This window comes from Myotis daubentonii, chromosome 12, assembly GCF_963259705.1.
Source record: "Myotis daubentonii chromosome 12, mMyoDau2.1, whole genome shotgun sequence".
Classification (NCBI taxonomy): domain Eukaryota; kingdom Metazoa; phylum Chordata; class Mammalia; order Chiroptera; family Vespertilionidae; genus Myotis; species Myotis daubentonii.
Genome location: NC_081851.1, coordinates 48,941,611 through 48,965,884, shown reverse-complemented (window position 1 = coordinate 48,965,884; position 24,274 = coordinate 48,941,611). Strand labels below are relative to the sequence as shown.

General features: G+C 38.2%; 1 protein-coding gene and 1 long non-coding RNA gene across 3 annotated transcripts in view; one reads left to right on the top strand and one right to left on the bottom strand.

Annotated features, from left to right (window-relative positions):
• The window catches only part of LOC132213349 (uncharacterized), a 345,325-nt gene that overhangs the window by 174,026 nt on the left and 147,025 nt on the right, over positions 1-24,274 (top strand). The window lies entirely within an intron of this gene.
• Positions 1-24,274, bottom strand: part of EFEMP1 (EGF containing fibulin extracellular matrix protein 1) — a 66,188-nt gene that overhangs the window by 17,224 nt on the left and 24,690 nt on the right. For both annotated transcript variants that reach the window (XM_059659777.1, XM_059659776.1), the window contains exon 5: positions 2,211-2,333. In XM_059659777.1, the coding sequence (XP_059515760.1) occupies positions 2,211-2,333 (123 nt within the window). The remainder of the gene's footprint in view (positions 1-2,210; positions 2,334-24,274) is intronic.

Here is a 24,274-nt window from a genome sequence, read left to right as displayed (position 1 = left end):
GTATTATACTCAGGTGCTAGTCTCAATAGCTATTTGTATAAATGGTACTTTCTAATAGCTCCACAAGGGCTGTGATTCTGTACAATATGTTTGTTCACCATGATGTACCAGCACCAAGAACAGTTCCTGGCACACAGTCAGCCCTCAAAAAATATTTGATGAATAAATGATGTGTGTCTTTACAACCAGTAAACACTCATCAAACCATTGTTATTTGCTAGCATTGTGTTTAATGCTGCGGGTTTATAATGATGATCAACATACATATGTTCTATCCCTATTTACTATGGAAGGTGGGCATGAAAACAGATTACTGCATGAATAAAATAAAAAATAGAAAGTTGCATAAAGGACAGAAGGAACACTGGGCTACTCAAAGTGTGGCCTGCTGACCACTGCTGGTTCATGGACTATTTGGACCAGACTGTAACAGATAAGTATAGAAAATGAGAGTAGTTGTTTAGGAATAGCAGTTTGATGTTACCACATCATTACTGTAGTTTGTAGAAAAATTAAGCTGCAACAGATAGAAAATTTACAAAATGGATCCATCAAAATTTGAGAAATAATAGTATAAAGGAGGGAGTGACTAATTATATTGGGGTAGATCATGGACAATTTCCCAGAGGAAATTACTGAGCTGGGATTTGAGAGTTAAACAGGAGTTTTCCAGGAGTGCATGTTCCTGGTGCTGAAAGAGCTTATGTAAAGGCACCAAAATGGACTCTATGCGATGTATTGTATTGTGGGGAATTATAAGTAGTAGGGTAAAGTTGGAGTGGGTTTTTTTTTTTTTTTTTGGTGGGAGAGAGGTGTTCAGAGCTGGGCAAGGATCAGGTTAAGGAAGACCTTATATGCTCTGTTTAGGAATGTAGAATTTGTTCTATGGGTGGGAGAAATGCCACATGATTAGATTGAATTTAAGAATGTCTCCTCTTATCATCTCATAAGAGCTATAACCATATGTTCCATTCACTTTGGTTCTTCCCACAGTAGTTTGGGTTAGTTCTTTTTCTGTACTTTTTATACTATTAATTGTTTATTTTCCTGACTAAAACAGTGGGCAAAACTTTGGTGTCTGTCAAGTTTTCCACACAATCTTCTCCTAAATCACAGCTCCAATCACTGCAAACCCGGGGCCTTCCTCAGAGGCTGGCAGTAACTCTAGCGTCTAGGAGCAGCCCATGGCAGGCAGAACTCCACTGGGGCCCATGAGGAGCTCAGTGTTGACATCTTGACATCAACAGCTCACATTTTTTGGAGAAAATGGATACTGGTTGTCAGTCCCCACGTCCCGATCCTCTGTTTCTAAGAGAAAATAAGGACTCTTCACTTTTCTGGGAAGAGATGGTACGTAAATCAATGGACAGAGGTGGTCAATTAATGAGTTTCATGCCTCACAAACAAGCCCAGACACTTTAGTTTATCTCTTATTTGCCAGTTGGCTTCCCCATACTGTGTTTTCAAAAAAGGTGTCTAGGGCATCTCCGTGGTGAGCACTCTTCAGGGACTAAGAAGACAGCAGTAACACCAACCAGACCCGCCCCTGCCTGGAGGGAGCTCAAGTAGAACTCTCAAGTAGAAGTACATGCTGCACTTGGCTTTGCATTCCTAGCACTGCACCTGCAGCATGAAGAATGTTTATTATGTTAACTCATCGAATAATGATAGCGCACAGCTATTCAGTCCAAGACCAGGCACTATTCTAAGCATCCCCACACATGAGCTTCTGAAACAGGGGCGAGTATTATCTTTATAGTACACAGTGAAAAAGTGACATAGAGAATGTCAGTAACTCACCCAAGTCCTCAATGTGAGTTAAGGTGATGACGGGGTTTGAACCTCGTCATCTGCCTTATAAACTATGAAACCAGTGAATGAAGCCTGTATCATTAGTGTTTAAGTGCTATGGTCCCCAAATAGACAATTTAAAATTATTTCTCAGTTGCTTTTATGGTCTCATTCACACTCCAAATTTCTGCTTTTGCTTAGTCTAACATATAACCAACACTTTGATAGCCAGAATATGTTAAACTTGCAAGGCTAGTTCGTTCTTGTGAATGTGGAAAATGGATTGGCATTCAATGAAAGAATAAAGAGTTGTTGGCTATCATTCTCCAAATAAATACAAGTGCTTTGTTTTGAATGCCTGAGGTTTAACAATTAAGATGCTCAAGACAGGACGTTGCTTACTGCACTGTTGTACTTACCCACACACTGCTCTCCTCGCTTCTGATAGCCTGGAGGGCACTGACAGGCGAAAGAGCCACGTAAATTGATGCACACTTGGTCGGCTCTACAGTTGTGCGTCCCTGCAGTGCACTCATCTATATCTGTTAAAGACACGCAACATAGAAAGGATTTGAGTAGGTTGTGACGATGTTAATATTTCCTCTATGTTGTTATAATACTTTTCTTAAATAAACTGAGTTTTTACTTTATTCTTAAAATATTACTCTGCAATAATGTTATATTGGAAATGTTTAAAATGATAAATTAGTTTTAGTGTTCAGAAAATAATGTGGGCCCTGGCCGGGTGGCTCACTTCCTTGGAGAGTTGGCCGGTACACCAGAAGGTGGCAGGTTTTGATTCCTGGTCAGGGCACATACCAAGATTGCAGATTCAATTCCTGGGGAGTCTATGGGAGGCAACTGATTTCTCTCTTACATCAATGTTCTTCTCTCTCCCTTCCTCTCTCTAAACTCAATAGAATAAAAAAATAATTTCATAGATGCCAATGTGTACCATTCAGATATAAGAAATGTTAACATTTTGCTCTGCTTGCCTTAGGTCACTTTATTTTGTTAAGAAATGAAACAGCCCTAGCAGGTTTGGCTTGGTGAATAGAGCATCGGCCTACGGACTGAAGGGTCCCAAGTTCGATTGGGGTCAAGGGCACATGCCTGGGTTGCGGGCTCCATGCCACAGGGGGTGCGCAGGAGGCAGCCGATCAATGATTCTCTCTCATCATTGATGTTTCTCTCTTTCTCCCTCTTCCTTCCTCTCTGAAATCAATAAAATTATTATTTTTTTTAAAAAAGAAATGAAACATATCAGATATATCTAAAGCCTTACTCCATCCTCATACCTTTACCCACCCACCTACCACTGTCTTGGAGTAGGCGTGAATCCTTCCTCAAGATGTTTTTATACTTTTAGTATACAGTTATGCACCCATTGGAATATATAGTATTGTTTTGTGTTTTAAAATGTAAATAAATTATATGATACTGTTTTTCCACCCAACATACTGCCTTTGAAATAATTTCTATTGACAAATCTCTAAAAATCTGCCAAATAAAAGGGTATAAATCAAACTTTAATATTATGCATTCCCTGTTGCTGTTTGTGTGTGTGTGTTCAAACTTTAGAAAGAAAGGATTTAATTTGGTCATATTTCTTTAGGAGAGATTGGCTGGTGTAGTGTAAAATACATATTTTCCCAAAACATTTCAGTTCTGGAACAATATAGTAAAGGTGACTTAAGTAATAGGTAGGTTAAAGTTTTAGAAAAGTAAAAAATGCCCAGTCATAATATAATAAACATGTTACAATAAATTTCTGTGGAATCAAAATGTGATGTGAATCTGTGTGTGTACATAATATAAATGTGATTTTGGCATCCTTTAACAAGTTAAGACTCTAAGTATCATTCCAAAAAATATAGCCTTATAATTCCTTGATGACAAATTTAGTATAAAAGCTGCAACAAGCTTGGGTCTTAGAACATCACTGTGATAGACCCAGGGTGGTGCTTTGGGCTAAGAATCAATAATAAAAAAAATGAGCCATCAGTTAGAATTTATTCTTCAATTCCTGCCCTTCCCTTTAAGAAGCTCAGAATATTGCCAATTCATCTTTCTAATATTTCCAAGGAGATTTACTGCACTTACAGTACCCAGTGTAATAATGTAGGAAGTTCTGGTTATAAGAGGGTGGGTTGTCCTCAGATATGGGTTTAAATTAGCTGGGTGTGGAAATGATGATACGGGAGATTCCAAAAGAATGAGGGAGGGGAGATGAAAAATACTCGAGGGATATATGGCTGTTATTGGATAATAATCTACTAAAGCATCTACTTACATAGTTCTTTGTACCTGGTTTTTAAATTTTGGTGAATTTATTTTTGTTATTATTTTTTATTTTTATTTTGAAATTTATTATTATTATTTTCAAATCACTATCCTTTTTGGGTACTATGCAAAAGTGCAGCAATCTTGCTTTGAAATTATCTGTTCTTTTTTGTGTATTTTATTATTTTCTCATATGCATGTGATGAAAACATTTCTACTGAGGTTTCTTCAGAGCTTTATGACTTGTTAATGCAGTAATGACAACAGAATTCCTATTGTTTTATGTCAAGAACATTTGACAGCATTTGCAGTGATAACAGCCCTGAGAGATACTACAATGTGATATTCAGTTGTGGCAGGTTTCCTCAGTACATGCTGGCAGAAGATCAAGGACTGGCTGGCTGCTGCATTTTCTAAAGGAGGCCTCACCAGTGACCAAGTCTTCTCTCTGCAAACTGCCTCTACACCATTATACTTCTGATGTCCTACAATTTCTTTCCTACTTTCTTGTCATTCAGTTCTGTCTCTTCGATAAATAGGGCAACATTTCTAGTGGAATTAATATATCATTAAGTAGATTTTAAACATAAGAACTGTGCCCCATGGACCTACTTTTTCTTAAGGACAGGCCCATTTACATCTGAGAAGGATCTATATTATAAAAGGCCAGTGGCCATAACGCCGTAATGACCAAACGACCGGTCACCAGGAGGTGCATTGATGGGTCTTGCAGTGCGGTGGGGGTCTGGGTCCTGCCGGCACAGCAGGTCTGGGTCTCGTGCAATTTCATGCACTGAGCCTCTAGTTATTTAATAAAAAATTGGGTGCATTAAAGTAATTTAATAAAAACAAACAAACAAAAAACAAGTAAAATACCACTGCCTCCTCTCCATTTTTTTTCCTTTCTCTATCAAACAAACAAAACAGCAGTAGGACTCATCTCACCTAGCATTGACTACTAATATTTTTAATACATATTTACATGGATTCACTTTTAATTTAATTCTTTCAGAGGAGAAACTTTCTGAAATTTGATAAAATGCAGCTGTATGAGATTTCCTTTGTGACATTATTCCCAAAGAGCTGAATGCATGCTTCATCATACACCTTGAGCTGCATCTGCTAGTACATGATCTGACTACATTTTCATTTATGGCTTCTCTGACTCGAGTTTAGAATATTTATCCTCTCCTTTGCTCTTAGCAGGTTATCTAATGCTGAGAGAGAGAGAGAGAGAGAGAGAGAGAGAGAGAGACTGGATTTCTTTGAATTATCTTCAATTGTACTGCCAATTTATTGGTTTATTTAAATAAAACAATTTTATTATTTTTAAAATTGTACTTGGAAATATTGTTATGATATTCACAAACCTTATAAGCCATATTAGAAAGTTATATAAGAAAATACAAGGTCATGTAAGAATTTCTATACATTGTTAAGCTCTTTTATGCTTCTCTTTTCTACCTGTCTGCATTTCTATTTGTCTTAGATGTCAGAAAGTTCAATGTATAAGAAAATCAATAAAATACATCTGTGTCAGAAACCCAAAGCAGAATATCCATCCTTGTGCAGATGTACCAGAAGATCTGCCTCCCCCAGGTGTGATTATGAAAGCCCTCTGTGGTGAGGATGTCTGTAGTGGCAAAAGCAATATTGTATTCATAAGGAAAACTAGTAGCCCAGTGCACAAAATTCATGCACATTAAAAGGGAATTAATTGCCCTAACTGGTTTGGCTCAGTGGATAGAGCATTGGCCTGTGGACTCAAGGGTCCCAGGTTCGATTCTGGTCAAGGGCATGTACCTTGGTTGTGGGCACATCCCCAGTGGGGAGTGTGCATGAGCCAGCTGATCGATGTTTCTCTCTCGATGTTTCTAACTCTCCATCCCCCTCCCTTCCTCTCTGTAAAAAATCAATAAAATATATTTATATTTAAAAAGGGAATTAATTAGTGGAGATATTTTAATATTGCTATTTGCCCTTTCTCTATAATAGAAGTGTGAGAGATGAAAGGAAATTAGTAAAATGTATATGAAAATAATATATAAATTTATTAATAAATAAACAGTAACAAAAGGATATAACAACATCAGAGGCATGATATAAAAATGACAAAAACATGATATGAAAACAACAAAAACATGATATAAAAACAACAGTGATGCAAACAATGACTGATAAAGTGATTAAACTTATTCTAATATCTCCCTGTACACTACATTAAAAGTGAAAACACTTTCAGAGTGCTTAACTAATTTCCCTTGTGATGAAGTACTTAGAACTTTACCTGTAACATCACATGCTCTTCAAACTCGAGAGAAAGCAACATATAATTGGCCATGTGCAAAAACGGGTTCAGGTAGGAATATGCCTACTTTGTCTAGAGTTTGTCCTTGTGATTTATTAATAGTCATCACAAATGCTGGCACCACGGGAAACCGTTGTCGAATCAATTTAAATGGGAGGCCAGTGTCAGATGGGGACAAATTAATTCTTGGAATCATTACAACCTCTCCCTCTGCAGATCCTGTTAATACTTCAGCTTCGATAGTGTTAGGTCGTAATCTTTTGATAATAAATCTGGTACCATTACAAAGACCCCATTTACTATTGAAATTTCTCAATAGCATGATGATTGCACCCACTTTCAATTTTAATTTATGACACGGCATTCCCGAAGGAGTAATACTATTAAGAAATTCAATGGGAAAATTTTCCTTTTCAGCGTCATCTGTGGAATCAATGGAATCATCACTCAAATATGTGTGAAAATCTCCATTGAGTATACCCAAATTTTCTTCATTTAATTTTTGAACTTGCTCATGTTTTGGACAAAGAATTGCATGTTTAGATATATTTTTAATATTATCTATAGCAGTGGTTCTCAACCTTGGCTGCACATTAGATTCACCTGGGAATCTTTTTAAAATCCTGATTCCTGGGCCTCATCCTCCGGAAATTGTTTCTTTGTTATGGGGTGGGGCCACAACATTAGTAACAAAGAAACAGAATTTCTGGAGGATGAGGCCTAGAAATCAGTATTTTAAAAAGATTCCCAGGTGATTCTAATGTGTAGCCAAGGTTGAGAACCACTGATCTATAAATATAGTATTTCCAAAGGTAGCTTCAATGATAGATCCATCACAAATCATTTCACTTCCACACTCTGCTCCGAGGGCAGGTTCCTGCCTGAAACTTTGCCCTCCAGGAAACAGCTGGGGGAGGGCGCAGCCATTTCCAAGACGACCCTGGCAGGACTGACTTCCTTCTGGTTGGTCGCGGTTCTGGCCATGATGTTACACCCAGGGTTTTTATATAAGTAGATTACTCAGGTCAGCCATGATTTTCCTGATAACTTAAGAAGTATTCTGGGGAGAGGAGTTTTTGCTTTGTTTTTAAACTATAATTTATCCTTGACAGTTAAGCTCACTAAGTTCTTAGGCCATCAGTTAACACATTCCCTGGACCCATGCCCTTTGAAGATAGGGTCTATGTGTTTCTGTCTCTCTGTATTTCTAGTGCCTAGTGGAATGCATGGAGCATGGTGGGTTTTCAATAAATATTTGTTTAAACATGGATGAATGAATCATGATTGCTGAAAACTGAGGTCTAGAGTTTAAGAAAAGTAGGACCAGTATTTTATCTCATGGAACTAAACATTACAAGATAGGTTAACAGGCAAGTTGTGAGAAAAACAACAGAACCAGCACGATGTCAGCAAATGGAAAAGGATGTAGAGCAAGGGGATTGAGAAGTGCAGAAGCTATGAGGAATAAGGCAGCATCAGATGAGGATGGCTACGGAAGGTTTGCCAGAAGAGATGAGTTTTGAGCAGCATTTTGAAGAAGGTGAGGTACATGAAATTGACAGAAATAGGAGGCTATTTCTAGGCAGAAGGCAGGTCACATTAGAAAACACTGACAAGACAAAAGCCATTCTCAGAATGAAAATGGCTGAGAGCTGGAGTCAGCATGGCTGGAGGGGCTGCCTGTGGGGAGTCTGGTGAAGTGCCTAGTTGAAGGTGCTCATAAAATGGTAGTTCAAGAGCTCTTTCTTTCTTTACAGCAGTGCAGTATTCCATTGTTTAGATGTACCAATAGGGGAAAAAGGATTCATATGTAATACTTTAAGCCAAGCATGTCATACTCGCAGCTGGCGGGCCGCATGTTTGACATGCTTGCTTTAAACAACAAAGAATCTAAAAAAGAAAAAAAAAATGGTAGTTCAAGTCATGAGCAAAATTCAGGACCTTAAAGGTGGGATTAGAGTTTGAATTGAACACCACAAGGAACAGCTCATGTAGACATAGCCTAATGTAAACATTACCAAAGAACAAAATAATAGTGTGCTTCCTAAAATATCACAACACATAAATCAACTCACATTTCATCATCCTAATGCATTAAGAATAGCTAATGGCAATATTTGATGATTCCCTCATTTTTCAAAAATGTGCCCACGTTCTCCCTCCTAGTGATTTATAGTATTGCAGGTCCTTCTTTTGCTGATTTTGGCCCCATCATTGCTTTAAATAATAGTCTGATCTTTGCTCAGCTCACACTCCTAGCCTCTTTACCATACTGACCCCCAGTCTATGCAATTGCATATCTAGTTTTCTCTCAAAGTTAATGGAGGTAACTATGTCCATGTCATTGTGGTGTCCATGAAGTCCCTGCTTAGGCCCTCATTCTCTATGTTTTGGGCTCTTTTCCTTTAGTCTGATTCATATTTCCCAAACCCCTGACTCATGCTGCTTTTTTTCTCTTATGTAACATTTTAATTTCTGCAATGTTCTTTCCACAACTTGATAACTTACCACGACATGAAGTCACTTAGTGTGTTTCATGGACAAAACTTTTCTGTATCTTAAATGCTGTAGATTACCAATTAGACTTCTAATTTTTGCTGCTTTAGGTTTAAGGAATAATTCAGAACTACTTTGGAATAAACTACTATCACCCAGTAATGAGAATGCACTAAAATAGGAGGAAGGGGATTGAAATTATTTTGACTCTGTCACTGCTTATGTGATCTAGGGCCATGGTATCAATATCAATTCTTTTTCTTTCTTCTTCTCCATCTGTAAAAAAGGCTGTCTATCCCTAATGATAGTTCACAGATTTTTAAAAAAATGTTCAGAATATTCAAAAAATATGTATTTTTTATCCAGACTGTAAATCTGAGTAAAATAACCATATCTTTACTAGTTCTGTGTGGGCACTGTGCATGCTTTGGAAATATTTAATTGTTGGTGCTATCCCTTGAACTTCTGTGGTTAAAGAAAAGTTAATGGTTACATTCAAGTTGCTGCTAATTCTTGACCTGTGATTTAAAACTTTGTTATATTTTCCACAATCATGCTGATCTAATCTCATAATAGAAGTAAAGTAGGGGGGAAAAGGTCAAGCATTCATGCTTGCTGTAAGACGGAGTTACTTCTGGCTCCTTTCTTTTCTTTCTATTTTCTTCTCTTTTTTCTTCACATTTTTAATGATTTAGATAGATACCTATCTGCTCAGAATCCTTTCAAGTGACAGGTCAATAAATTAGTTCCCAGGAAAGTATTCTTTCTACATACTTTATGAAACTTTTAAGTAAAAGGGATTCATTGGGTGAAGATCTTATAGTTATTTGGGGTATTCATCCTATTTTTCAATATAGTCCTTGAAGGTAGGAACTATCTCAATAAGAGCTGAGGGCATTGCTGTTTTACTGCTGCCTCATTCATTAATGGCTATTGAAAACAAAAACTTGAGAATATTATATTGATTGAAATATGATTAAGAAGATGTCTAATATTTTATATAACTTCCTATACAAACTTGTTAAAATTCTAAAATTAAATGGTATAAAAATTGATAAATGTTTAGCAATATCTAAACACCTATTATTTGATTAGGAAATCAGATCTACAGACCTCTGACTTAATCCTAATAAGAGCCCTGTGGAATAAGTGGTTACCTCATCCACAATTTATGGGTGAGGCAGGAGGATGCCACTGAAATGTAGATTGGTGAGGTAACCTGCCCAAGGTCACACAGAGCAGGAATTCAAACCCAAAATTTCCATTTTGCCTCTGTATTTTAGGTCTCCAGAAAAACTTATTTCTAAGAGTTTTAAATAGAAGTTTTATTGTAGTTATACATATTTACTTTTTCTTAGAATTAAAGAGAGGGTTGTTAATCTGTAGCACATTGGTTCCTCCCTTGCGTCTTTCTTCTATGTTAGAATAACATTCATAGCTCTCCAAGTCTTCTGTTTCCCTCCCCACTCTTTAGCCAATTATCAACAATTTCTGTCAAAGACTTTCTATTTCTCTTGCTGCTTCTTTCATAGTACTGGAATCAGATTTATCTGGGCCAAATGCCCAGTTCTAGTTAGCTTTTCACCCTTCTGAAATTATCAACCAGAATTCACCCAAGCTAAGCAGTTCTAGTGGAGAAAATAAATACTGATATTAAGTAACAAGAGAAGACTGTCTTCATCCATAGCCAGCAGTAGATTTATAGTTCTAGATTCTTATCTGTTCTGGCAAAAAAGATTGTTAATGATTTGGTGTGCTTTAAATGATAAACAAAAATATCACCAAAATCAACAAATATCAGCCTCCCTGATAGTTCATGTTTTTGTTTTAGAAAGTGAGTCAAGTGTCCTTGGCATTGCACTGTGTTCTATCAGGACTTTGAAATATGCTGTTCTCATATGGAAAAATGTTACATGTACTTGGAGTTGCTTTTCCCAGCAATGGTGATGGATTTGCACTACAAATCAACCCTCTCCTACCTGGTATCTTCTATAGCTAGTGGTGTTCATGTACAGAATGATTGAGGGTAGATATAGGGTTTGTGATTGTGGAGGAGAAAACCAACCGATGCATATGAACACTCAACTCATGACTCATCTATATTCTACATCACACAAATGAACCAGTCAATCACAGGCAAAACAGGAGAACGAGCAAGGAAAAAAAGACCTTAATTTTTATTCTTCAGGTCTTTTTGCACACTGCAAAATGAAGCTCATTGCTTTCAGAATCTTACAGAAAAGACATTTTCTACGAATAAATAATTGTTAATTGTCAGTGATGTTCTCTGGCATCTCTGTAAATGGCATACCCAGCTAACCTTCCTTTTTTATTCTTAAACTTAATTATCCATCAAGCAAATGTTTGGGAAAAGATGGTCTTAGTATTTGGAGGTAAAACTGTATTTTGTAACAAATAGCACCATCAGTCTTTGTTCCAGGGTGGCTTAGTACCAGGAATTAAAAACCTCTGTGTGAAAGTATGAGCCCATCTCATACAAGCTGTGGACCTGGCCTTTGGAGGAATTAGGACCCCAACTTATCAAGGGATGCCTATGTACTGACATTTTAATTGTCTTTTCCTGGCGCTCCACCACTTCACATTGACCCTCCCACCCCTTCCCATCCCCAGCTCCATCTCAAATCCCTGAAAAGTGATGAACTGAATGAAGACTGACTACATTCAACTGAGTCCACCATGCCCGCCTAAGTGCTGTGATTTGATTCCTGGCCCCTTTTCCTGAGTCCTTACAGCCAGATTAGTCAGTCTCTCTAGCCCAAAGTACACACATTCCTGGCTTACTCCTTCAGGCAAATCATCACTTGAGGTCACATAAGCCCCTGGCTATGGCAGTGCCAATTACAAGCCTTTAGGAGGCTTGGTGACCTCCTAAATGGATGAGACCAATTACATTACGGTTGTTGTTCGTTCAACAATAAACAGCTTTTGTGCTCACTAAATTGAGTCATACTACTAAATTTGCTGAGTGTAACTTGGCAATAACTCTCTAAATCATTAACTGCCTAAGGCTTTGAAATAAAGTATATCTTTGTGCCTCTTACTCTTAGAGCATGTTACTTTTCTTGTGTATATTTTTCTTCCCATTTCATTACATCTTACCTATGATGTTTCTGTACAATGTTTTCCCATATGCCTCAGGGCCCTTATGTTTTTCTGAATTCCAAATGGAGCAGAGAGGTGGAAAGAAGCGGGAAGAGAGTGACTCACCAAATTTCCACTAGATACCTTTTACTTTTCTCTTTTTGATTTAAAATTTCAGCACAATGAAAAGCAATGAGAGCATAAATATGTAGATAAATTTAAATGAATACTGAATACATAAAACAATAATAGTAGGGTCTCTGGGAATTTATCAAATGTATAGAATGAAAATACAGAGAATAAGAGCATATAGATTGGCAGGAGGGTAAATGTAGTTTAAGCAGTTTAAGGTCCTTACATCTCTAGAAAGAGCTAAAACTACTAATTTATTTTAGACTTTGATAAGTTAAGGATGCAAGTGAAAGTAACCCCCAGGGAAAACACTAAAGAAGTAATAATAATAAAAAGTATGAAACTACAAAGCTAATACAAGGGAAAATAGTATAATGCAAAATATTCTATCATTTTAGAGAGAAGGCAAGAAAGGAAAAAAAAAAGAAACTAAAATGTGCTGAATGCATAGAAGGCAAATACTAAAATGGTAGTTTAAACCTAACTATATCACTAGTTATATTATATGTACCAGTATGTGGATTAAAAGCTCTTACTAAACCCCCCAAATTCTCAGGTTGATTAAAAACACAGAACCTACATAAACTGTTTCAAGAGACAAAATTTAAATATAATAACAGAGATAGGTTAAAGAAAAAAGATAAAAAATATATCATGCAAACATTAACCAAAAGAAAGTTGGCTTTGCAGTATTAGACAAAGTTGACTTTAAGAGATATATTATTAGAGAATAAAAAGTAACACTATGTAATGATAAAAGTTTTAGTTCACCAGGAAAATATGGAAATTATAAATTTAACCAAATTTAATCACCTGGATCCAATATAGATAAAATAAAAGTGGATGAAACTAAAGGGAATAATGGATACACACAATCGCAGTAAGGGATGCAACATACTTCTTTCAGTAACTAAAAGAATAAGCATACATTTTCAGAAATGACTAGAAAATATAAATAACATGATTAAAATTTTTGAAATAATTGACACATAGAACACTGTTCAGCATACATAACCTTTTCAAGTATTGAGAAAACAAGCAAAAAGGCTATATGCTGACCTTAAGACAAGTTTAAATAATTTCAGAAATTGCAACATACAGTTTTTATTCTCTAACTACAATGTGAATTAGATAGGAACAACAACATGGAAAGATGGTGCACCCAGAGAGGTGATAAGAGTCCTTCAGCCAGGCCTGGATACCTTGCCCTATGCAACCCTTCCAGCTGGATATTCATTTGTATCCTTTGCATATTCTTTTATCATAAACTGGTAAATGGTAAGTTTTAAAAAAGGTAGGAACAACAGCAGCAACAACAAAACTAGAAAAATACCCTTATTTTGGAAAAGAAGACATACACTTCAAAACCACTTATGGCTTAAAGAAAATGAAAATTTGAGACTTCTTCTTAGACATGTGGTACATACACACATGTATTTCTTTGTACAGTTGTAGAGATTATTTTTACAATTTATCCTCTGACATCTGAAAAACTTACTTGATGATAAAGTGTAGCAAGGAAAGATCTCATCTTAAGTGATTTTTTTTTTATTCTTTCCCTCTTCCTTGAACAAGGAAGCAATTAAGAAATCCTAGCCTTGGCTGGGTAGCTTGGTTGGAGTGTTGTCCCGTATACCAAAATGTTGTGGGTTCGATTCCTGGTCAGTGCACATACGTAGGCTTTGGGCTTGGTCCTCAATCAGGACATGTACAGGAGGCAACAGATCAATGTGTTTTTCTCACATTGATGTCTCTCTCTCTCTTTCTAAAAAACACACACACAAAAACCTAAACTTGGTGGATCCAAGATGGCAGTGGAGTTGGTGGATGTTACTTACACTCACCTCTTCCCAGGACCAAACTGGAATTACAATTAAAATGTAGAACAATCACTGAATAACCAATTGAAGATTAGCGAAAGAGAACTCTTATAACCAAGGATTTACAGAAGAAGTCACATTGAGGTTGATAGGAAGTGTGGAGATGTGAAAAGGGCTGGCCCCGTTCCCATGGGCAGTGGCTGAGGTTCTAGAGCGATATCTCAGCTGCAAAGTTCCCCCTTAGAAGCGTGGGGTCTCACCCCCAAGCTGAGCTCCCCAGCCAGAGCACCAGAGTTGGGAAAAGGCACTCACATAATATCTGGCTGTGAAAATCAATGGGGATTCTGTCTGCCAGGGAGAGACAGGGGTCTATTAGGGCCAATGCACAAAATCTCGTTTGCAGCCAGTCAGCCTGGGCTCTGGTGGAGGGAGGGTGGAGCAGACTAGAGTTGCATGAGAGACTAGGGTTTGTGGCTCTGGGGAGACATCTGAAGGGAAAGTGAACAGGATTGTCATTTTCCTATGCTGCAGACATCTTTCTTGGGTGGAGCACTCCCCTCTATTGGGCATCTACCTGGGGAATGCAATAGCCCCACTCTCTGGATCACCTGTTGCCCCACCTTATGGAGCTGACACCCTGCTGAGGAATCAGTTGCCTGGGCCAAGGTATAGAGGTCTGGGCAGACTCAGGAAGTGTCAGTGACTGAATTGTGGCTCTGGAGTGAGGGCCACTTCCTTCATCTTCCCCCAAGCCTGACCAGCACCTCCCCATCAAGAGAGATACAAAAGCCCCACCCTCCTGAGTCATGGTGACCTTGCCTTGCTGAGATCAAGCTTTGGGCAGAATCTGGGATAGAGTGAATTGTGTGGCTCTAGAACGGGTGAGGGGGACATTTTTCCCCTCACATGCCTGACTGGTGCAAAGCCCTTCCTCCACATAGCCAATTTTGGTCTTTTGGGGCTTGATAAAGTCTGCTGGCCTCACCCTAACAACTCCCTGAGACCCCACCCCACCATAAAGGTGTGTGAGCACCCAGAGGGTGGCAGCTAGACTTGGTATACCCTGTGACATTTGCTGGGTGGCCTCAAACCCAGCACTGGCACCAAGTTTGAACCTGTATAAATCTGGTGAACACAACTTTCCCTTGCCTGGGACTCACTGAAAACCAACCTCATGCAACTTGCCAGAGGCGAGGCAGCCAGTCGGCAGAGGTGGATCTCAAGGTACCTTGGGACTTTTGCTGACCTGCCCCTGGGCCCGATGCTGGTAAAAGGCAGCCTTGATTCTCCAGCACTCAGGTCCAGCAGAGGCAGCCACAGTGGATTACTTTGTAGCTCCAAACAGTTTGCTGAGGGTCACTCACAAGCCGCGACTGACAGTAGCCTGCACCAAAGTCCCTCCCAAGAGGCCTGGTACTAACACACCCAGTGGCCATCTTCAGACATCATGAGAGCAGGTTCCAATTAGCTTCACAAGTGGCATATCCAAAGGCTGATCTTGGCAACACCAGAACCTGCTGAGTTGAATTTCACTTTGTGTGGTCAGCAGCAGCTCATACACTGTGTGCAAGCACCCAGCTAAACTTGGCTGACTGTGAGCATTGACCCTCACAGTCAGCCAGCCTGAGGGTGGACTCCATGCATGAATGGGCCAATAACAGTTAAGACCCAATTATGACAAGAAGGCTTATATAGCCCCCACAAAGAACCCAGCTCAGGTGATGAAGGAAACTGCTCCAATGGGTCCCACAGGACAACTATTACATAATGCCACCCTACCAAGATGAGTGGATAAAAGAGCTGTGGAAAACTACTCAGATGTGAAAAGAAGGACATCTTACCCTTTGTGACATCATGGATGGACCTGGCTAGTATTATGCTAAGTGAGATAAGCTAGTCAGAGGAAGACAGATACCATATGATTTCACTTATATGTGGAATCTCATGAGCAAAATAAACTAACAAACAAAATAGAAACAGCCTCATAGATACAGAGAACAGACTGACAGCTGTCAGAGGGAAGGGGGATTGGGAGGCTGGGTGAAAAGGTGAAAAGATTAAGCAAAAACAAAACAAAAATCCATAGACACATGCCCTGGCCAGTGTGGCTCAGTTGGTTGGGCACCAAAAGGTTGCTGGTTCAATTCCTGGTCAGGGCACATGCATGGGTTTTGGGCTCAATTTATGGTAAAGGTTGTGCAGGAGGCAGCCGATCAATATTTTGCTCTCACACCAATGTTTCTCTCCCCCCCCCCCATCTCTAAAAATCAACAAGAATGAAAAAACCCCAACATCATGGACACAGACAATAGTATGGTGATTACCAGAGGGAAAGGGGGTGGAGGAGGCAGAAGAGGGTAAGGAGGGCATAAATGGAGATTTGACTTGGGGTGGTAAACACACAATACAGCATACAGATGATATATTATAGAGCTATACACCTGAAAACTATATAATTTTATTAACTAATGTTACCCCATAAATTCAATTAAAAATTTGATTAGCAACCTTCAATTGATTAGCAACCTTAAAAAATTAAACAAAAATCCTAGACTTTTTATTCCTTGTTCTAAGAAAATTTCATGAAGACTCTGCAGCCTTTAACATATTAAGACTTAAGATTATTCAATGATCAAAATATCAAATGTGAACAACTATCAACTTGTGCCCAAATCTTTACTATAACATTAAACCAAGTAAGGTTTTATTCCAAATTGATACTATAGTAACCATTTTCCCCAAGTTATTCATGGATTGTCATGCATACTTGAATTTAATTTGCTGATAAATTGTGTTTGAAACACATAAGCTGTAAGGTCCCCTCCACCCCCTTTCTGTGTTAAAACACTTTCAGCCAGAGCATTCAAAAAAATACCTAAGTATTAGTTCAAGTACCTAAAGGCAATAGGGGACAAAATAAGATTCTGTTTAGTAAAATTATGGGCCCTATGAGCGTTTCAATTCTAAAGATTTCTTAAGCTAGCATATAAAATGGTCTTTGGACTTTTAAATGAGTTTGTGGGCATTTTACCTTACATTTCCATTGGAGGCAAAAACACATTTGAACTATATATACTCAAAGATTTCCCTTAGCTTTAAGAATCTGAAATTAAAACTCACTCTGCTGAATTCCTGGTTGCTGTTGTAGAAACTATTCATTCTTCGGCTCTTCTCTCTTCCCCTAACTTAAAATGTTAAATCTGAAGAAACATGAATACATGCTCTTGCTTTCGTGGGGACCATGATCATAGGTCTCTGTATCTTCTTCTCTTTTTCATTTTTCAGCAGTGACTTGTCTCTCTAATCTATAGACTCAATAAAGGGCCTAAAATGGACTCATTTTTCTGGACAGGATTAAATGGCTCCGTTAGCAGAGTGAGATGAACAGAAAGTTCTCCTGAATGTTTAAATGCACTACTGTGTACCTGTAAGGTTACATACTTGTCAGGAATTTAGAGTAGCTTAATGCCTGTTTGGCAGCGTAAACTCTGAAAAAAATGTCTCATGGGGAAAGATGCCCTGCACATGGTTTCAATGTCTGTAAAGTACAAAAGGAAATGGACCCCCACCAGTTATGCAGCTGGCATGCTAAAGGTAGATGCCAAACTAAGGCAGTCTTTAAGAGAATTTCGTGGCATTACTAAACACAGATAAGAAAAAAAAAATCTATGTTCTTAGATCTGTTTTACATGCTTAAAATGGTTACTGTAGGAAGCATATCTGTGGAGTCTATCATATTCCAACTTTTCATTTTAGAAGAAAATGGAAAAATTGAGCAATTCACATTGTTCATTTTACAATTAGCCTAGAATTATTTTTCCTTAGAAATGCAATAATTTGTTTGTGGAAACCTTAAAGTGAAAACCTTGGCTTCAGGCATATATGTAGTTGATGTGGATGGATAACTGTGAGACTTCCAGATAGGTGTAAGGAGGTCCTTTGTCAGTGACCTTCAACTGTGGATCTCTTTCTATCGCATTCAGAATTAGAATAATCATTCTATTTTCTCACTGCATAGTCTTTTGAAGGTCTAAGTTGCTTTATTTGAGATTGTATCTTTCTTTAGTTGCTTATGCTAGGTTTCTGTTAGCCTTATGCCAAGAATTATTATACCAGGAATTAGAATTTATGGGAGGATTTGTTGATCTTTTGAGAAAGTCTGAGAACCACAGAATACAATTTTTTTTTTATGCAGCTCACTAACAGGAAGATATAAAGTATGACTGAGACAGATGAGTGGGTAAGAACATGGGTTTTAGCGTCAAATAGGTCTCAGTTCAAATTCAGGCAATACCACGTTTTAGTTATGTGTCCGGAAAAGTTAATTATTTAACTTTTCCAAGTTTCACCACCATATCTGTCAAGAACTTTTCATAATGTTATTATGAGCACTAACTGAAATAATACACACCCCAAACGGTACCTGGTTGACATGAAGGGCTCAATAAGCTATATTTAACATTGTGAAATGACTATGAGTTGGTGTATATCAGGTTGGTACTTCTGTTGTATACAGGTGGAAGGAAGCAAGGAAACTGTAGAAAGCTAGAGCTCTTAATATAATTTTCTACTTACTCTAATTACACATCTTATCTTCATTCCCTTGCTCAGTGTCAAACTTTTAATGTGGTCCATAATGACTGAAATCCAATCAGGAGAAATGCCAAAGCATTGAATGAGTTCCTGTGCTTTGGCATATTCCAGATGAATGGATTCAAGAACAGCAAATCAGCCTTTCTTTTTAAAAGTTACTTTTCATTAGAGAAACTGCAAAAATTCAAACAAAAGGGATCTGTCAAAACAAAAGAATCTAACATCTTTTGCTTTTCATAATATGTTGTGATGTGAGAGGACAGTTGATTGCTATAGGACTCTTTCATGGCAATGGGGTGTTAATGTTTATAAAGATTGCTTAGCAAACATAGCTTTAACTAGAGCTGTAATTAGAACCTATATGTAACTCTGAGACAAAATTTTGTGTGAACAAATTCTAGCTATGAAAATGTAAATTTCAGCAGCAATTTTTACTTATTATATTAACTATGTCAAGGACAGTATGGTCTTTATCTTTTGAACAGTGATAAAATTATAAATCTGAACCAGAGAACAGATGGGGAATATTTTCAAATGTAGTGGAGATATAACTGCATGGAAAGTCAGGACAATTACTTCTGGTTGTTTGTTCATAAGGACAAGGCTCAGAGTTAGACTTTAAGATGACAAAACTGGATGCCTGACTTCTCAAATGAACAAGTCCAAGGAGTTTCTACATCATTTGTAGCTGGTGAAGCATTTATTCAATGTTATCATATAGGAGCATTTGATTTAGAGTCAACTTTTGTTTTTTAAATGCTATGCTAGTAATAGAGTAAAACCATGGCATATTAGGGACATATTCTTTTGGTTCCTTTGAACACTAAATGACTTCCTCCAAATGCTTTCCTTATAGCCATAGGTAACTTATATATGTGTATATGATAGTCTCTTGTTCCTATATTAAGAAGATAACAAAGAGAATTAACAAGAAAATGGAATAATTTAAAGCCCAGGAAAAACACTGTGCTTATGGTGACAATATGACAAATCAGCAGGTGGTTGACTTACCTGTCTCCATTCTGCATTTCTGACTCCTTCCTATTTAAATATTTGATTTTGCATTTGCCCTTACTCAATTTCACCATAATCAAACAGACAATTCTTTTTAACTTGAGAGCTCTGCTCTGACTGCTGCCATATCCAAGGTAGTGAGTGTTAGGACCATCTCCTCCTGGTCTGTAGGCCTTGAGTGCTTCAGCAGTGGTTTGTGAGTACTGTTTCATGCTCAACACTGTGGCTCTTCAGTGCACCCCCCACCATTGGGAGCTCAGCAAGGCTGCCCCTGCCATCTTCATCTCCTCAGTGAGGCTGGGCTGCTGTCCAGGCCCTCAGGACTCCAACACCTGCCAGCTAATCTTGTGATTATGCACATAGATATCAATAAAATGCAGGAGGTCCTGTATGATTGGTTTGAACTTCACTGCAACAAAGGAAGTGGTTTCATGTAAAAGCTAGTCTCTTCCTTAGATTCCAACTTATCAATGCCATCTTATATGATCCCACGCATTAGCCAGGCTACATACTGCCTTATGCAACATACATGTTGCCACTAATCTACCTTAGCCTCTGAGCCTCTCTCCAACCCCTTTAACAGAAGGGGTTCCCCTCGTTCAAGGTCCAGTTCATATCCACCTTCTTTATGCTTCTTTTTTCAGGTTCCTTTGACCAATGCAAGATCACAACATAAAATAGCTGTCCAGCTGATCTTTGGGAGAGCTGTATCCACAAATTAACTTTGTTAATAAAGAGTGTAGCAGCAAACTTGCCAGCTCTGGAAAGTCAACTGCCTTGGAGAGGTCTTGGATGACTGTTGCCCACCTCACCTTAACTAGAACCACCTTAATGATGAAGGAGTGCCCCTGGTACTTTGTTTGGCTCAGGGTCCTAAACAAGTTTTTGCCCAGACTACCGAATTCTCATTTTCCCTATTAGGAAACCAGCAGCTGGATAATCCTAGGCACACATCAGTGGCTTACATACTTTTATAGCATAGGTTTGTTGAAAGTACCAGTTGAGCTCTCCATTAGGTTTGATGTGTAAATTCTATCACTGTTATATTGTAAACTGGCAAAACACTCAGTGCTTCCATAGTATTTATACAATTATATTGTCACTACAACAAAAATTTTACATGATGGGATGCTGTGCCAAACAAAGAGAATATGCACAACTTCTTGTAGCTTCTGCAAAGGCTGAGTTACAATTTTACTTTCAAACTAGTCTCCCAATAAGCTTTAGTACAAACTTTAAGGTGGAACAAACCCCAAGCAGTAAAAATCATTTGAGTTAGAGTTATATTCTATGTGTGGGTAAAATCATAATGGCCTGGACCGATGCACTATATGCTGAGTAGACTTTTAAGACTGGATTTGACTTTTTTACAGCTTTTCCTGAGCTAAGACATTTTCTCCATGGCATTAATTTGATAAAAACTTAAGCTTACAAACAGAGCTGTGCTATTTGTAGAATGAAATCCATACTTAATATGCATTGGAAGCACTGTTATAAATGGAGAATAAAAACAGTCTTAATTAGTTACAATAAAATTACCTAACTGGGTCAACAAATTTAGAATTCAGAAGTAAGTTTTAAAAGCAAATGATGTGTTTACTTCTTTTGTGAACAACGAGGGTGGACTTCATTTGCATTTATATAAATATATTTCAAATTGGTATAGGGCATCTTTCACTTGATGCATAGGAAATCTGATTATGTCCTTCCTAGTATCTTCAAGATGAAATCCAAACTTTTATTTATTTTTATTTTTTTATTAATCCTCATCCTAGGATATTTTTCCATTGACTTTTAGGGAGAGTGGAAGAGAGAGGGAAACACAGAAACATTGATGTGAGAGAAACACATGGATTGGTTACCTCCTCCAGGGCCCTGGACAAGGAGGAGCCTGCAACTGTGGTACATGCCCTTGACCAGAATCAAACCTTTGACCCTTTGATCTGCACGCTGATGCTCTATCCACTGAGCCAAACTGACTAGGGCAAAATCCAAACTTTTTAAGATGTCATGCAGGGGCCCTTCATGATTTGAGTCTTGCATACCCTCACATGGTGCATACTGAATCATATAGATTCTATATTATAGAACACTCATTCCCTTCTTCTCTGTCTTCTGCTTATAACCTTAGCAAATGTTGTTCCCTCTGCATGGAACATTCTCCCAACTCCCTTTGCCTTTCCCCAGTTTGTTAAGACTAATTCCCACAACTTTCTAAAATAGGCCTGGTGTCACTTTCTCTGGGAAGTCTCTAAAATGGAATTCAAAATGCCACATTGTAATTACTGTCCACTTCTTAAACTGGGAACTCTCTAAGAGCAGGCACTATACACTTTTATCTTGTATTCTCAGCATCTGCTGTTACTCAAATCAGGTTTCTTGAATAATCTCTCACTTTGAAATTATGTTTAGGGCTCCAGCTCTTGCATACCTAATCTGTGGTTTTATGCCATCTCCCAAACTGTAAATAACAAAGCAACCATTAAAATTTTCTTCCCCCATCTCATTATTCCCAAATCCAATCTACACTAATGAAAGAGAAACATGCAAATTGGTGTCACTCCGCTATGCCCACCAGCCAATCCGAGTGACTATGCAAATTAACCCAACAAAGATGGCAGTTAATTTGCATACACAGGCACAGAGCGAAGAGTGAAGGCTCTGGCCGGACTGAAGACTGAAGACTGAAGATTGAAGACTGAAGACAGAAGAGGCTTGGCTGTTCCACTGCGGCCGGAGGGGAGAGGCCAAGCCTCGCTGCAGCCGCAGTGAAGAAGCCAAGCCTCCCTGCTGCGGCCTGAGCGGAGAAGCCAAGCCTTGCTGCTGCAGCCCAAGCCAAAGGCCTGGGTCCCAGGTGCTGGTGGAAAACCGGTGCCGGCAGGCAGGGGAAGGAAGGCCTATTGTGTGAATCTTTGTGCAACGGGCCTCTAGTATAAAATAAGAAAGTAAATCCAGACAACTGACAAGTCATCTCCTCAGACTCCAAGTATGACATGTGTTTTTTTTTTAAAAATATTATTATTAATATATTTTTATTGATTTCAGAGAGGAAGGGAGAGGGAGAGAGAGACAGAAACATCAATGATGAGAGGGAATCATTGATTGGCTGCCTTCTGCACACCCCCTACTGGGGATCAAGCCTGCAACCCGGGCATGTGCCCTTGACTGGAATGGAACCAGGGACCCCTTCAGTCTGCAGGCCGACTCTATCCACTGAGCCAAATCGGCTAGGGCTAGGCATGACTTTGTTTATGAAGTGTTCCAGAGTGGAAACTTAAATAGATCAAAAAATGGACAAACCAGATGCTCAACCTTTGCAAAATTCTAGCTGTGGGCAAGTCTTCAAAAACAAACAAGCAAACAACAAAACAAAAACCAGGATTGTGGCTTAGTGAGGTGAGATCTAAATCCAGTTAAAATTCCTTTGAATTATTCTATAAACTAAATTATATATTCTTATGTTCTTAAGTTCTCAGTCTATTAGCTTAGCTGTCCAGCCTCACCCCTACTCTCAAACAGCCTTTTCTATTTTTGTTTAAATTCTTATTGTTAAACAAATACAATTTTAACTGGAAGATTCATTTCCCCTAAGTAGGTCAGGAGAACTTGTTGCTCTCCAGTACTTACAACCAGATCATTGCTTAGTTCATGCTTACATGATGTTAGATTGTAAGGGACTCATAGGGGAGAGTGGGCCTATGGACAATTGCCTCCTACTATAATTTCCTATAATTACAAAAACCTTGTTATAATCAGAGCATGATTCTGCTCAGGTTGTGTTCATTATATTTTGCAGTGTCATATCCTTAACCATATCCTTGCTCCATATTTCTTCAGTCATATTATGACTAATGAACATTCTACAGTTTAATGGGTACGGGTGCAAATCAGAAAGGCTGATTGTTCAGAAGATCATTTAAGTACTTATTTTACTCCTAATTGGTTATTTCAGGGGTACAGGCCCTGAAATTACACAATTTCTTTTTAATTTATAAATTGGTGCTCACCTTTGTAATACCTATAAAGGAATATATTGCTAAACAATATTATGTAGAGTTTACCCTACCTCAAGTGGAACTTATATAGAGTCATCATTTGACTCAGGAGAAGCACTTGCATGCAAAAATAATAAATGTGCCTGTTAGAAATAGATTTAAACAAATTATTAAGTCCTGAACATAGTCCTTGTGGATCAAACTCTATTTTTATGCCTCTTATTAGCAATATTATTATATGTACAGTACTTGAACATTAACCCAATTCTTTCTTAAGAAACTTACTTGCCTTTCAATACATCAGATTAACAAATGCCCTCTCCATCCCCGTTCCGCACCCCAATCTGTTAGGATGACTTAACAAATTTAACTCTATGTATAATACTCTGGTTTCTCTTCAGATCACATAAATTTTTCACCTTTTCACTATATGTATATACTTATTTTTCTTCCTCATCCTACAACTATCCAGAAGCAACATTTTCATTATGCCACTCCTTGCTCAAAATCTTTTACTAATTATGTCAGTAGTAAATCGAAATGGCTTAACCAAGAATGCAGTGTTTACATAACTGTACTCCAATGACTTATCCTAACTTGTTTCCTGCTTCCTCACAATAGCCCTCCTTTCCCCCACTCCAAACAAGGATACAATACTGTCACCATTATTTTGAGTACAGAGTGTCCACCCAGCAAAGCCTGCCTTCTTCTCCTCAGGATTATTCACATCCGATTCATCC